Below are 14,770 nucleotides of genomic sequence, written 5' to 3'. Positions count from 1 at the left end.
TTAACAACACCAGGTTAAAGTCCAACAGGTTTATTTGGTAGCAAAAGCCACACAAGCTTTCGGAGCTCTAAGCCCCTTCTTCAGGTGAGTGGGAATTCTGTTCACAAACAGAGCTTATAAAGACACTCTTTATGTTTTCCCCATACCCCTGTACATTGAGTCTGTGTCTTACTCTGCTTCTTGTAGCCACAGCATTTATATGTCAATTCTAGTTCCATTTCTGGTTAAGGGGTTTGGCTGAAGGGGAGGGGTCTGTTCAGTTTATTTACTAGTCACAAGTAGGCTTACATTAACACTGCAACAAAGATACTGTGAAAATCCCGTAATCGCCACATTGCGGCACCTGTTCGGTTACACTGAGGGAGAATTTAGCATGGCCAATGCACCTAACCAGCACATCTTTCGGACTGTGGGAGGAAACCAGAGCACCCGGAGGAAATCCACGCAGACATGGGGAGAATGTGCAGACTCCGCACAGACAGTGACCCAAGCCGGGAATCAAACCCAGGGTGCTGGCGCTGTGAGGAAGCAGTGCTAACCACTGTGCCTGCCGTAATTTAGATTAGAAGTGGTGTGTGTGTGAGGGGGCGGGGTCTGGGTGAGGAGTTTGTGTGATGGGCGGGGTCTGGATGAGGGGGGCGGGGTCTGGATGAGGGCAGGGTCTGGATGAGGGGGCGCAGTCTGGATGAAGGGGCGGGGTCTGGATGCGGGGGCGGGGCGTTGTTGAGCAGTCTCCACATCCCACTCTCTACGCATGCGCACTGTCCGCCACCACAGGCCGGCGTCGTGCGCGCCCCCGCGAGTGTGCGTCGGGCCGCCGCCGTGCGTGCGCGCTCGCGCTGCTGCCACACGGAGCCCGAGCGCGAGCCCAGCCGCCGCCGCCATGGCCACGCAGGTGCAGAGTCTGCCGCCCAACCCGCTGCCGCCGCCTCACGGAGCCCAGGCCCCGGAGCAACCGCGCCCGGAGCCGGCCCAGGGCCCGGCACACGCCCCGGCTCAGGGCCAGGGCGCGGGGCCCGAGCAGGCAGCTAGCCAGGCTGGGGCCGGCACAAGCAGCAGGCCCGAGGCCAAGCGCCTCATGGCAGCCCCGCCGCCCAAGGTGAACCCGTGGAGTAAAGCGGCCTGTGCCGGGGAGGCCGGCACCCCGAGCCCGGCGCCGCCCGCAGAGCCTGGGCCTGCGCCCGAACCCCCGGGACAGGCCGGAGACAGCGTTGAGGAACAGCGTGCCGGCAGCGGCCGCAGGAAGGAGTTCATCGAGGCGCCGCCGCCCAGGGTCAACCCCTGGACCAGGAGAGTGAGCGGCAGCGGCGTGGAGACCGAGCCAGGTTAGTGCGGGGTACTGGCAGAGCAGAGAGACACCAGCAGCCGGGCACAGGTGCTGGGGGAGAGGGGCGCTGCCCAGAGCCCTCTGCAGACCCGACAGAACCCAAACGCCCATCAACTCCACCCCATTAATCCTACATCACTGGGGATCCGCCCCCAATTGGCCAGATAACCACCTCCCCCCCCCCCCCCCCCCCCCAAGCTACCCCCCCCCCCAAGCTACCCCCCCCCCCCCAAGCTACCCCCCCCCCAAGCTACCCCCCCCCCCAAGCTACCCCCCCCCCCCAAGCTACCCCCCCCCCAAGCTACCCCCCCCCCCAAGCTACCCCCCCCCCCAAGCTACCCCCCCCCCAAGCTACCCCCCCCCAAGCTACCCCCCCCCAAGCTACCCCCCCCCAAGCTACCCCCCCCCAAGCTACCCCCCCCCCCCAAGCTACCCCCCCCCCCAAGCTACCCCCCCCCAAGCTGCCCCCCCCCAAGCTACCCCCCCCCCCCAAGTTCCCCCCCCCCCAAGCTACCCCCCCCAAGCTACCCCCCCAAGCTACCCCCCCAAGCTACCCCCCCCCCCCAAGCTACCCCCCCCCAAGCTACCCCCCCCCCCAAGCTACCCCCCCCCCCAAGCTACCCCCCCCCCCCAAGCTACCCCCCCCCAAGCTACCCCCCCCCAAGCTACCCCCCCCCAAGCTACCCCCCCCCCAAGCTACCCCCCCCCCAAGCTACCCCCCCCCCCCAAGCTACCCCCCCCCCCCAAGCTACCCCCCCCCCAAGCTACCCCCCCCCAAGCTACCCCCCCCCAAGCTACCCCCCCCCCCCCCGAGCTACCCCCCCCCCCCGAGCTACCCCCCTCCCCGAGCTACCCCCCCCCCGAGCTACCCCCCCCCGAGCTTACCCCCCCCCCCGAGCTACCCCCCCCCCCCCGAGCTACCCCCCCCCCCCTGAGCTACCCCCCCCCCCGAGCTACCCCCCCCCGCCCGAGCTACCCCCCCCCGAGCTACCCCCCCCCCGAGCTACCCCCCCCCCCCCGAGCTACCCCCCCCCGAGCTACCCCCCCCCCGAGCTACCCCCCCCCCCCCGAGCTACCCCCCCCCCCCCGAGCTACCACCCCCCCCCCGAGCTACCCCCCCCCCCGAGCTACCCCCCCCCCCCGAGCTACCCCCCCGAGCTACCCCCCCGAGCTACCCCCCCCCCGAGCTACCCCCCCCGAGCTTACCCCCCCCCCGAGCTACCCCCCCCGAGCTCCCCCGAGCTACCCCCCCCCGAGCTACCCCCCCCCGAGCTACCCCCCCCTGAGCTACCCCCCCCCCGAGCTACCCCCCCCCCCGAGCTACCCCCCCCCCCGGAGCTACCCCCCCCCCCCCCCCCGAGCTACCCCCCCCCCCCCCGAGCTACCCCCCCCCCCCCCGAGCTACCCCCCCCCCCCCCGAGCTACCCCCCCCCCCCCCGAGGCTACCCCCCCCCCCCCCCCGAGCTACCCCCCCCCCCCCCCGAGCTACCCCCCCCCCCCCCGAGCTACCCCCCACCCCCGAGCTACCCCCCACCCCTCCGCCCCCCGTTGGGCGACCCCCCCCCTCCCCCCTTTGGGCGACCCCTCCTCCCCCCTTTGGGCGACCCCCTCCTCCCCCTTTGGGCGACCCCCCTCCCCCCTTTGGGCGACCCCCCCTCCCCCATTTGGGCGACCTCCCCTCCCCCTTTGGGCGACCCTCCCCCTTTGGGCGACCCCTCCCCCCTTTGGGCGACCCCCCCCCTCCCCCCTTTGGGCACCGCCCCCTCCCCCCTGTGGGCGACCCACCCCCTCCTTTGGGCGCCCCCCCTCCCCCTTTGGACCGACCCCCCTCCCCCTTTGGACGACCCCCTCCCCCTTTGGACGACCCCCTCCCCCTTTGGACGACCCCCCTCCCCCTTTGGACGACCCCCCTCCCCCTTTGGACGACCCCCCTCCCTCTTTGGACGGACCCCCTCCCCTTTGGACGACCCCCCTCCCCCTTTGGACGACCCCCCTCCCCCTTTGGACGACCCCCCTCCCCCTTTGGACGACCCCCCTCCCCCTTTGGACGACCCCCCTCCCCCTTTGGACGACCCCCTCCCCTTTGGACGACCCCCTCCCCTTTGACACCCCTCCCCGTTTGGACGACCCCCCTCCCCGTTTGGACGACCCCCTCCCCGTTTGGACGACCCCCCTCCCCGTTTGGACGACCCCCCTCCCCCTCTTGGACGACCCCCCCCCTTTGACGACCCCCTCCCCTTTGACGACCCCCCTCCCCCTTTGGACGACCCCCCCTCCCCCTTTGACGACCCCCTCCCCCTTTGGACGGGCCCCCCTCCCCCTTTGGACGACCCCCTCCCCCTTTGGACTCTCCCCCCCCCCCCCCCCCCCCCCCCCCCTTTGGACGACCCCCCCCCCCCTTTTGGACGACCCCCACCCCTCTTTGGACGACCCCCCACCCCCCTTTGGACGACCCCCCACCCCCCTTTGGACGACCCCCCACCCCCTTTGGACGACCCCCCACCCCCCTTTGGACGACCCCCCACCCCCCTTTGGACGACTTTGGACGACCCCCCACCCCCCTTTGGACGAACCCCCCCCCCCCTCTTTGGGCGACCCCCCCCCCCCTTGGGCGACCCCCCCCCCCCTTTGGGCGACCCCCCCCCCCCCTTTGGGCGACCCCCCCCCCTTTGGGCGACCCCCCCCCCCCCCCCCCTTTGGGCGACCCCCCCCCCCCCCCCTTGGGCGACCCCCCCCCCCCCTTTGGGCGACCCCCCCCCCCCCCCTTTGGGCGACCCCCCCCCCCCTTTGAGTGACCCCCCCCCCTTGGCGACCCCCCCCCCCCCCCTTGGGCGACCCCCCCACCCCCTTTGGGCGACCCCCCCCCCACCCCCCAAGCGATCCCCCCTTCCCCCCCAAGCCAGCACGCCCTTTGGGCGACCCCCCCCCCCCCCCCAAGCGATCCCCCTTCCCCCAAGCAACCCACCCCCCCCCCAGTTATTTCTGTTTGTGCCCCACTGCCCTGGCAACCCCCCCCCTCCCCAAACTCCAGTTTCTATGTTTCGCGATCCTTCCCCCTATCTATCCATTCCCCGCCACCGATATCTTTCCACCTCCACCCCCTCCACTTCCTGATGTCTTTCCAGTCCCCCTGCCGCCATCCTTCCGCTCCTGCTCTCCCTTTCCAAAGTCCTTCCCCTATCCTTGGGGTGGCACGGTAGCACAGTGATTAGCACTGCTGCTTCACAGCTCCAGGGACCTGGGTTCGATTCCTGGCTTGGGTCACTGTCTGTGTGGAGTTTGCACATTCGCCTTGTGTCTGCGAGGGTTTCCTCCGGGTGCTCCGGTTTCCTCCCACCGTCCAAAGATGTGCGGGTTAGGTTGATTGGCTATGCTAAAATTGCCCTTGGTGTACTGAGATGCGTAGGTTAGAGGGATTAGTGGGTAAATATGTAGGGATGTGGGGGTCGGGCCTGGGTGGGATTGTGGTTGGTGCAGACTCGATGGGCCGAATGGCCTCTTTCTGTGCTGTCGGGTTTCTATGATTTCTATGATTTTTTTATGATTCCCCCCTTTCCCCAAGTCCTTCCCCTAACCCCCTTCCCGACGTCCGTCCCCATTCCCCGCCCTTCCTGACGTCCATCCCCATTCCCCGCCCTTCCCGATGTCCGTCCAAAGAACAAAGAGAACAAAGAACAGTACAGCACAGGAAACAGGCCCTTCGGCCCTCCAAGCCTGTGCCGCTCCTTGGTCCAACGAGACCAATCGTTTGTATCCCTCCATTCCCAGGCTGCTCATGTGACTATCCAGGTAAGTCTTAAACGATGTCAGCGTGCCTGCCTCCACCACCCTACTTGGCAGCGCATTCCAGGCCCCCACCACCCTCTGTGTAAAAAACGTCCCTCTGATGTCTGAGTTATACTTCGCCCCTCTCAGCTTGAGCCCGTGACCCCTCGTGATCGTCACCTCCGACCTGGGAAAAAGCTTCCCACTGTTCACCCTATCTATACCCTTCATAATCTTGTATACCTCTATTAGATCTCCCCTCATTCTCCGTCTTTCCAAGGAGAACAACCCCAGTCTACCCAATCTCTCCTCATAGCTAAGACCCTCCATACCAGGCAACATCCTGGTAAACCTTCTCTGCACTCTCTCCAATGCCTCCACGTCCTTCTGGTAGTGCGGCGACCAGAACTGGACGCAGTACTCCAAATGTGGCCTAACCAACGTTCTATACAGCTGCATCATCAGACTCCAGCTTTTATACTCTATACCCCGTCCTATAAAGGCAAGCATACCATATGCCTTCTTCACCACCTTCTCCACCTGTGTTGCCACCTTCAAGGATTTGTGGACTTGCACACCTAGGTCCCTCTGTGTTTCTATACTCTTGATGACTCTGCCATTTATTGTATAACTCCTCCCTACATTATTTCTTCCAAAATGCATCACTTCGCATTTATCCGGATTAAACTCCATCTGCCACCTCTCCGCCCAATTTTCCAGCCTATCTATATCCTGCTGTATTGCCCGACAATGCTCTTCGCTATCCGCAATTCCAGCCACCTTCGTGTCATCCGCAAACTTGCTGATTACACCAGTTACACCTTCTTCCAAATCCAGTCCGTCCCCATTCCCCGCCCTTCCCGACGTCCGTCCCCTATCCTCCCCTTCCCGACGTCCGTCCCCTATCCTCCCCTCCCCGACGTCCGTCCCCATTCCCCGCCCTTCCCGACGTCCGTCCCCTATCCTCCCCTTCCCGACGTCCGTCCCCTATCCTCCCCTTCCCGACGTCCGTCCCCTATCCTCCCCTTCCCGACGTCCGTCCCCTATCCTCCCCTTCCCGACGTCCGTCCCCTATCCTCCCCTTCCCGACGTCCGTCCCCTATCCTCCCCTTCCCGACGTCCGTCCCCTATCCTCCCCTTCCCGACGTCCGTCCCCTATCCTCCCCTTCCCGACGTCCGTCCCCTTTCCTCCCCTTCCCGACGTCCGTCCCCTATCCTCCCCTTCCCGACGTCCGTCCCCATCCTTCCCTTCCCGGCAACCGTCCCCTATCCCCTACCTTCCCGACGTCCGTCCCCTATCCCATCCTTTCCGACGTCCGTCCCCTATCCCCGCCCTTCCCGACGTCCATCCGCATTCCCCGCCCTTCCTGACGTCCGTCCGCATTCCCCGCCCTTCCCGACGTCCGTCCCCATTCCTCCCCTTCCCGACGTCCGTCCCCATTCCTCCCCTTCCCGACGTCCGTCCCCATTCCTCCCCTTCCCGACGTCCGTCCCCATTCCTCCCCTTCCCGACGTCCGTCCCCATTCCTCCCCTTCCCGACGTCCGTCCCCATTCCTCCCCTTCCCGACGTCCGTCCCCATTCCTCCCCTTCCCGATGTCCGTCCCCATTCCTCCCCTTCCCGACGTCCGTCCCCTATCCCCGTCTTCCCGACGTCCGTCCCCATTCCCCGCCCTTCCCGACGTCCGTCCCCATTCCCCGCCCTTCCCGACGTCCGTCCCCATTCCCCGCCCTTCCCGACGTCCGTCCCCATTCCCCGCCCTTCCCGACGTCCGTCCCCATTCCTCCCCTTCCCGACGTCCGTCCCCATTCCTCCCCTTCCTGACGTCCATCCCCATCCTTCCCTTCCTGGCGTCCGTCCCCTATCCCCCACCTTCCCGACGTCCGTCCCCTATCCCATCCTTCCCGACGTCCGTCCCCTATCCCATCCTTCCCGACGTCCGTCCCCTATCCCCCCCTTCCCGACGTCCGTCCCCTATCCCCCCCTTCCCGACGTCCGTCCCCTATCCCCCCCTTCCCGACGTCCGTCCCCTATCCCCCCCTTCCCGACGTCCGTCCCCTATCCCCCCCCTTCCCGACGTCCGTCCCCTATCCCCCCCTTCCCGACGTCCGTCCCCTATCCCCCCCTTCCCGACGTCCGTCCCCTATCCCCCCCTTCCCGACGTCCGTCCCCTGTCCCCCCCTTCCCGACGTCCGTCCCCTATCCCCCCCCTTCCCGACGTCCGTCCCCTATCCCCCCCTTCCCGACGTCCGTCCCCTATCCCCCCCTTCCCGACGTCCGTCCCCTATTCCCCCCTTCCCGACGTCCGTCCCCTATCCCCCCCTTCCCGACGTCCATCCCCTATCCCCCACTTCCCGACGTCCGTCCTCTATTCCCCGCCCTTCCCGACGTCCGTCCACCACCCTTCCCTTCCCGACGTCCATCCGGTATCCTTCCCTTCCCAACGTCCGTCCCCATCCTTCCCTTCCCGACATCCGTCCCCATCCTTCCCTTCCCGACGTCCATCCCCTATCTCCCTCTTCCCGTCGTCCGTCCCCTATCCCCCCCTCCTTCCTGGCGTCCTTCGCCTATTCCCCCCCTTCCCGACCTCCGTCCTCTATCCCCCCAATATGTGAGGAGCGTGTGAGGACTCTCGGTCTGTAATCCATGGAGTTTAGAAGGATGTGGGGGGGGGACCTAATTGATTACTGAAAGGCCTGGATAGAGTGGACGTGGGGAAGATGTTTCCATTTGTAGGCGAGACGAGGATCGGAAGGCACAGCCTCAGAATGAAGGGGTGGCCCCTTTAGAACTGAGATGAGGAATTTCTTTAGTCAGAGGGTGGTGAATCTGTAGAATTCATTGCCACAGAAGGCAGTGGAGGCCAGGTTATTGAGTGTATCGATATTGACTCGATAGGCTGAATGGCCTCCTGCACCGTAGGTATTCTATGATTCTATATTTAAGACAAGAGATAGGTATCTGATTGATAAGGGGATCAAAGGTTAGAGGGAAAAGGTGGGAGAATGGCGTTGAGAAATTTATCCCCCCCCCCACACACACACACACACACACACACACACAAAGATCAAGTATCATTTCTCCTTCCCCATCTCCACCGGTATCCCCCCAAAAATATCCTCCCTCCCAAACTCCTAATTCTGCTTCCCAACAGTCCTTGACTGGGCCTGTCCCCAAACCTGATGCTTTCACTCCCAGATTCCAGACCATGCTTTATTGGTTCCCTTGAATTGGGGAGCTCCTTTGCCCACATCTCCGACATCCAGAAATCCCTGTTCAGAATCCATAGATCTCGGGAGCCCTGGCTACCAGGCCGAAACCCTGTTTCCAGGCAGTATTTATCGGCAGGATGTCTGGAGTTACCTTTTTCTTTTTATCTATATTGAATTCTAAGACACTTAATAACTATTGACTTTTGTTCCCCCTGAGAGAACAGGAGGTTACTTTGTGAGGGGTTAAAGTTTACGAAGGATGGGATGGAGTGGGAAGATGCAAATTAGGGGTTAATTGGTGATGCTTCAATGTGTGACGAGACTCTATTTAAGAAAAGGTTAGGTAGGTGGCTGAAGGTTCTGGGAACCTTGCAGGAACATTGAATTTGGACTGCTGGTGTGGAGTATAAATTCCCACAGAGTGCTGGTCTATAATGGTCTGTTTTTATGTCCTCTTGTCTATATTTTAGCCTATTTCTGGTTGGTTGTTCGATGATGCTATAACGTGAACAGTTTAACTGGCAATTCTGTCAATTCATTCGGTGCTGAATCTGGAGAATGCAGAAGCTGCTCGGCACTAATGGGCCCACATGGCTTGTGTGAATTATGTGACCCATGATGACGTGCCTTGTTAACCCAGTTGCAATATTGTTCTTTTCCTTAATTGAACTATGAATTCGCTATTGAAGACTGTTCCCAATATCGAATGAAGTGTGAGCTGAAGCTGGTTTCTGGTCTTGGATAATCCTTCCCCGAGACTTGGATTGGTTTTATGCACAGCAATGCAGTAAGGAGGGTAGTTAAACTGACATCGGGGCACATTCATTAAGCAATGCACCGTGATTATATTAAAGGCAATTCTGGGTGTTGCCAAAAAATGGGTATTTGAGAAGATTTAAACCGGCGCGCAGCAATGGTGTATTAAATTCAGATAAAGGAGAAACTGAAAATGGATATTTCAAAGTCACAACAGAAAATTCTGGAAATACGCAGCAGGTTAGTTGGAATCTGAAAGAGAGAGATTGTGGTTTGGACTGGAATTTATTTATTAGTCACAAGTAGGCTCACATTCACACTGCAATGAAATTGCTGTGAAAATCCCCCAGTCGCCACATTCTGATGCCTGTTCGGGTACACTGAGGGTGAATTTAGTGTGGCCAATTCACCTAACCTGCACATCTTTGGATTGTGGGAGGAAACCAGAGCACCCGGAGGAAACCCACGCAGGCACGGGGAGAAGTGCAAATTCCGCACGGAAAGTGACCCAAGCAGGAATTGAACCTGGGTCCCTGGCGCTGAGAGGCAGCAGTGCTGACCACTGTGCCACCATGTTGCCCCATGCTGTTGATGGAGATCCTGTGATTGTAGTATTCTGATTAATGTTGATTGTAGTATTTCCTGTATAAATTGATGTTCAATTTCTACACAAGTTGTCTGAAGCACTTTTTAAGCCAGTCCCTGATCTTTGAAAGTTGATTGCATGAGCAAAACCGCTCTGATCAATGATGGTGGCTAGACTTCAGTGAAGCCACAATAGGCATTGGAACTGAGCCTCTTCCTACACAGACTGCTTGGTCTGAAACGGAGGCATAGAAACATAGAAAACTACAGCACAAAACAGGCCCTTCGGCCCCACAAGTTGTGCCGAACATATCCCTATCTTTTAGGCCTACCTATAACCCTCCATCCTATTAAGTCCCATGTACTCATCCAGGAGTCTCTTAAAAGACCCTATTGAGTTTGCCTCCACCACCACTGACGGCAGCCGATTCCACTCGCCCATCACCCTCTGTGTGAAAAACTTCCCCCTAACCTTTCCCCTGTACCTACCCCCCAGCACCTTAAACCTGTGTCCTCTCGTAGCAGCCATTTCCAACCTGGGAAAAAGCCTCCGAGAGTCCACCCGATCTATGCCTCTCAACATCTTATATACCTCTATTAGGTCTCCTCTCATCCTACGTCTCTCCAAGGAGAAAAGACCGAGCTCCCTCAGCATATCCTCATAAGGCATGCCACTCAATGCAGGCAACATCCTTGTAAATCTCCTCTGCACCCTTTCAATCTTTTCCACATCCTTCCTGTAATGAGGCAACCAGAACTGAGCACAGTACTCCAAGTGGGGTCTGATGAGGGTCTTATATAACTGCATCATTATCCCAGGACTCCTAAACTCAATCCCTCGATTGATAAAGGTCAGAACACCATACGCCTTCTTAACCACCACCTCCACCTGCGGGGCCGATTTTAGAGTCCTATGGACCCGGACCCCAAGGTCCTTCTGATCCTCTACCGTACTAAGAGTCTTTCCCTTTATATTGTACTCCTTCATCCCATTCGACCTGCCAAAATGGACCACTAGGCATTTATTTGGGTTGAAGTCCATCTGCCACTTCTCCGCCCAGTCTTGCATCCTATCTATGTCCCTCTGTAACTTCTGACATCCCTCCAGACTATCCACAAACCCACCAACCTTCGTGTCGTCGGCAAACTTACCAACCCATCCCTCCACTTCCTCATCCAGGTCATTTATGAAAATGACAAACATCAAGGGTCCCAGAACAGATCCCTGGGGCACACCACTGGTGACCGACCTCCAATTAGAAAAAGACCCATCTATACACACTCTCTGCCTCCTTTGGGCAAGTCAGTTCTGGATCCAGCAGCCCCTTGGATCCCATGCCCCCTCACTTTTTCGAGAAGCCTTGCATGGGGGACCTTATCGAACGCCTTGCTAGAACATGGTGACACATGTTCTAGTTTGCAATGGGGAAGTAATCTACTTGTATGTACATAGTGCCTTACCATGTTCTCAGGCTATCCAAAGCACTCTTGCAACAAATTAGTTACTTTGGATGTACAATGGCTGTCACATAGACAGTTATGGTGGCCAATTTGTGAGAGCAACAACAGCATATATTTTTGTCTGGCCTTCAACACAGTGAAACATCTGAATGTACTTCACAGGAGTGTTATCAGAAACATTTTGACAATCGGCCACTTTGGAATTAGAGCAGACGAGGTTGGTTTTAAGGACCATCTTAAAGGCGGAGAGGTTTAAGGAGGAATTCTGCATTTTACAGCCCAGGCAGCTGTAGGCACAGCTGTCAGTAATGGAGCAAGTGAAACTGGAGATGCTGGAGAGGGCTGAATTGGAGGAACACATTTTGAAGGTTCAAAAAACAGGCTTGTATTTGTGTCGGACTTTTCATGATTACAGAATACCCCAAAGCCCTCTTGCCAATGAGGTACTTTTCCAAGTATGTTCCCACTGTTGTGGGAAATGCAGCTGCAGAATTGTGCTCAGCAAGCCCCCACGAAAAGCAGTGCAAAATGACCAGATAATCTATTTTCATCATGTTGATTGAGGAATTGAATGTTAGCCCAGGGCACTGGAGCTCAACTTCCATGCTCTTCAAAGTAGTACAGTAAGAAGTCTCATAACACCAGATTAAAGTCCAACAGGTTTATTTGGTAGCACAAGCCACAAGCTTTCGGAGCACTGCCCCTTCATCAGGTGAGTTGTGTCGATATGCGCGATCTTCTTGGAGATCCTCTCCACTTGGAGTTTGTGGCTTATGGGCAGTGCTCAGAAAGCTTGTGGCTTGTGCTACCAAATAAACTTGTTGGACTTTAACCTGGTGTTGTGAGACTTCTTACTGTGCTTACCCCAGTCCAACGCCGGCATCTCCATTTCAAAGTAGTACCATAGAATAGTTTAAGTCCACCACAAGAGATGGGACCTAGATTCATCTGTTCATTCTAAAGACAGCACTTTCAGTACTGCACTGGAGCAGCAGCCTGGATTTTTGTGCTCAAGAATGGGGCTTGAATTGTACCCTTCTGACACAAAGATGAGAGCTCTACCATGGTTGTAGGACAAGAGGAGATTAGAGATAGGAAGGCAAAAGGGGTTCAAAAATGGGAGGAAATTTTAAAGTTGAGATGGTGCGGAGCTGGTAGCCACTATAGGTCAGTGAGGATGGGTGAACTGGACCTGGAGAGGCTTAAGATCATGGACAGTGCAGTTTTAGGTGGCCCCAAGTTTGCGAGGTGTTGAATGTGGGAGGCTGATTAGGAGTGTATGGATTAGTCAAGTCCAGAGGTAATGAAAGCACAACAAATGAGATGAATAATTTGTCGTTGCTGGTCTTGTTGACTGAGGTAGAAGAGTTTCTCACTTTGACTCAGTGCAGCAGGAATGTTTATGAATCTTTGGAACAGGCAGACAGTGCTTTGGTTTGACAGCTGATTCGTAAAGCAATACCGCAGTAGTGTAGAACTCTCTCCATTCAAGATTGTGTGATTGAGGCCTATTGTGGAACTTGAATCGACAACCTTATGACTGAGGTGAGAGTGTGACCAGCTGCTGGCACTGATTCAAATAGTCACTTTGATAACCTCAAATAGCGCTCGTGTTCTTAATGAACATACAGAATGTTTGTTGCAAAAAGACAAAACGCAATGGAAGTAGGCAGCTATACAGCAACAACGACTTGCACTTCTTTTGCACCTTTATCTTAGAATAACATCCCAATGGTATCTCAGGAATTAAAAAAGAACAAAGATTTTGATTGCAAGTTCTCATGAAATATTTCAATGTTTTGTAGTTTTATTTATAAATGTACATTGACTTGCTTTTGCATCCACCAGTTTGCTGATGTCATAAAAGTATCAGGTTAGAAAGTTATAGAGAGTATGGAGAAAGCAAACTGCAGCAAAACCTAAGGGGCGACTAGTGTGAGCTGCGTTCTATTCTGTGTGAAAAGTTGTGTAGTTGGCTGCCACTTGATTCAACAATGACTTCTCCCATTATATAGCATTACTATGCTGGCATGAGAGTGAAAGGGAATGGTCCTGATTGCCTGTTAGTACTCAGGTGAGGAAATCCATGCCAGTAAATGCCTCAAGTTTGTAATTGAAGATGTGTTGATTACAGCCATGGCGTTGAGTCCTGGCAACTAACACTCAGTGGGTTCCATGTACAAAGAACAAAGAAAATTACAGCACAGGAACAGGCCAATTGGCCCTCCAAACCTGCACCGACCATGCTGCCCGACTTAACTAAAACCCTCTACCCTTCCGGGGACCATATCCCTCTATTCCCATCTCATTCATGTACTTGTCAAGACGCCCCTTAAAAGCCACTACCGTATCCGCTTCCACTACCTCCCTCGGCAACGAGTTCCAGGCACACACCACTCTGTGTAAAAAATCTGCCTCGTACATCTCCTTAAAACTATGCCCCCCTAATAATTGACTCTTCCACCTTGGGAAAAAGCTTCTGATTATCCACTCTGTCCATACCTCTCATAATCTTGTGGACTTCTATCAGGTCTCCCCTCAACCTCCGTTGCTCCAGTGAGAACAAACCAAGTTTCTCCAACCTCTCCTCATAGCTAATGCCCTCCATACCAGGCAACATCCTGGTAAATCTTTTCTGTACCCTCTCCAAAGCCTCCACATCCTTCTGGTAGTGTGACGACCAGAATTGAACACTATATTCCAAGTGCGACCTAACTAAGGGTCTATAAAGCTGCAACATGACTTGCCAAATTTTAAACTCAATACCCCGGCCAATGAAGGCAAGCATGCCGTATGCCTTCTTGACCACATTCTCCACCTGCATTGCCACTTTCAGTGACCTGTGTACCTGTATGCCCAGATCCCTTTGCCTATCAATACTCTTAAGGGTTCGGCCATTTACTGTATATTTCCTATCTGTATTAGACCTTCCAAAATGCATTACCTCACATTTGCCCGGATTAAACTCCATCTGCCATCCTCCGCCCAAGTCTCCAACTGATCTGTATCCTGCTGTATCCTCTGATGGTCCTCATTGCTATCCGCAAATCCTACAACCTTTGTGTCGTCCGCAAACTTACAAATCAATCCAGTTACATTTTCCTCCAAATCATTTATATATATATATATATATATATATATATATTACAAACAGCAAAGGTCCCAGCACTGATCCCTGAAGAACACCACTTGTCACAGCCCTCCATTCAGAAAGAAATGTAGGTTGCCTTAATGTGGTCCGATGAGGATGCCAAAATACCAAGGTAGCTAAAAGTTGTTGATGTAATCTTTTCCATTGTTATGGTGGCTGTATGCATAAATTAGTTGCTGTGCTGTCCAGATCCTGTTTGGAAAATGTTGCTCTGTCTTAAGTACTGCATCTAGCAGCTAACTTTCTGTGCTTTCCTGCCATATTTTTGAAACTGTCAGAACTTTTAAACTTTTTCCTCATTTGAGATGTTCACTGTGCAGCTGCCTACATACCTTACTGGATGATCGTCCTGTGTCTACAATTCTAGGGAGTGGTCAATGGCTCTTTAATAGTGGTTAGCATCGCTGTCGAAATCGTGCACAATATTGTCTAATGTTCGTTTGCTCTCGTGCTCTCCCTTGCACTGGTATTTCTGGACAGTCCCCCACCCTACCACACACTCGTGCACACACC

The 14,770-nt window shown here is 56.4% G+C and overlaps 1 protein-coding gene across 1 annotated transcript in view; it reads left to right on the top strand.

Moving 5' to 3' along the window:
- Positions 1-850: 850 nt before the first annotated feature.
- The window catches only part of larp1 (La ribonucleoprotein 1, translational regulator), a 108,206-nt gene continuing 94,286 nt past the window's right edge, over positions 851-14,770 (top strand). Inside the window, exon 1 of the mRNA XM_078230669.1 lies at positions 851-1,325. Within this exon, the coding sequence (XP_078086795.1) occupies positions 884-1,325 (442 nt within the window). The 5' untranslated portion in view covers positions 851-883. The remainder of the gene's footprint in view (positions 1,326-14,770) is intronic.

This window comes from Mustelus asterias, chromosome 16 (genome assembly GCF_964213995.1).
Source record: "Mustelus asterias chromosome 16, sMusAst1.hap1.1, whole genome shotgun sequence".
In the NCBI taxonomy this organism is placed as follows: Eukaryota; Metazoa; Chordata; class Chondrichthyes; order Carcharhiniformes; family Triakidae; genus Mustelus; species Mustelus asterias.
This window is presented reverse-complemented; position numbering and strand designations above follow the sequence as displayed.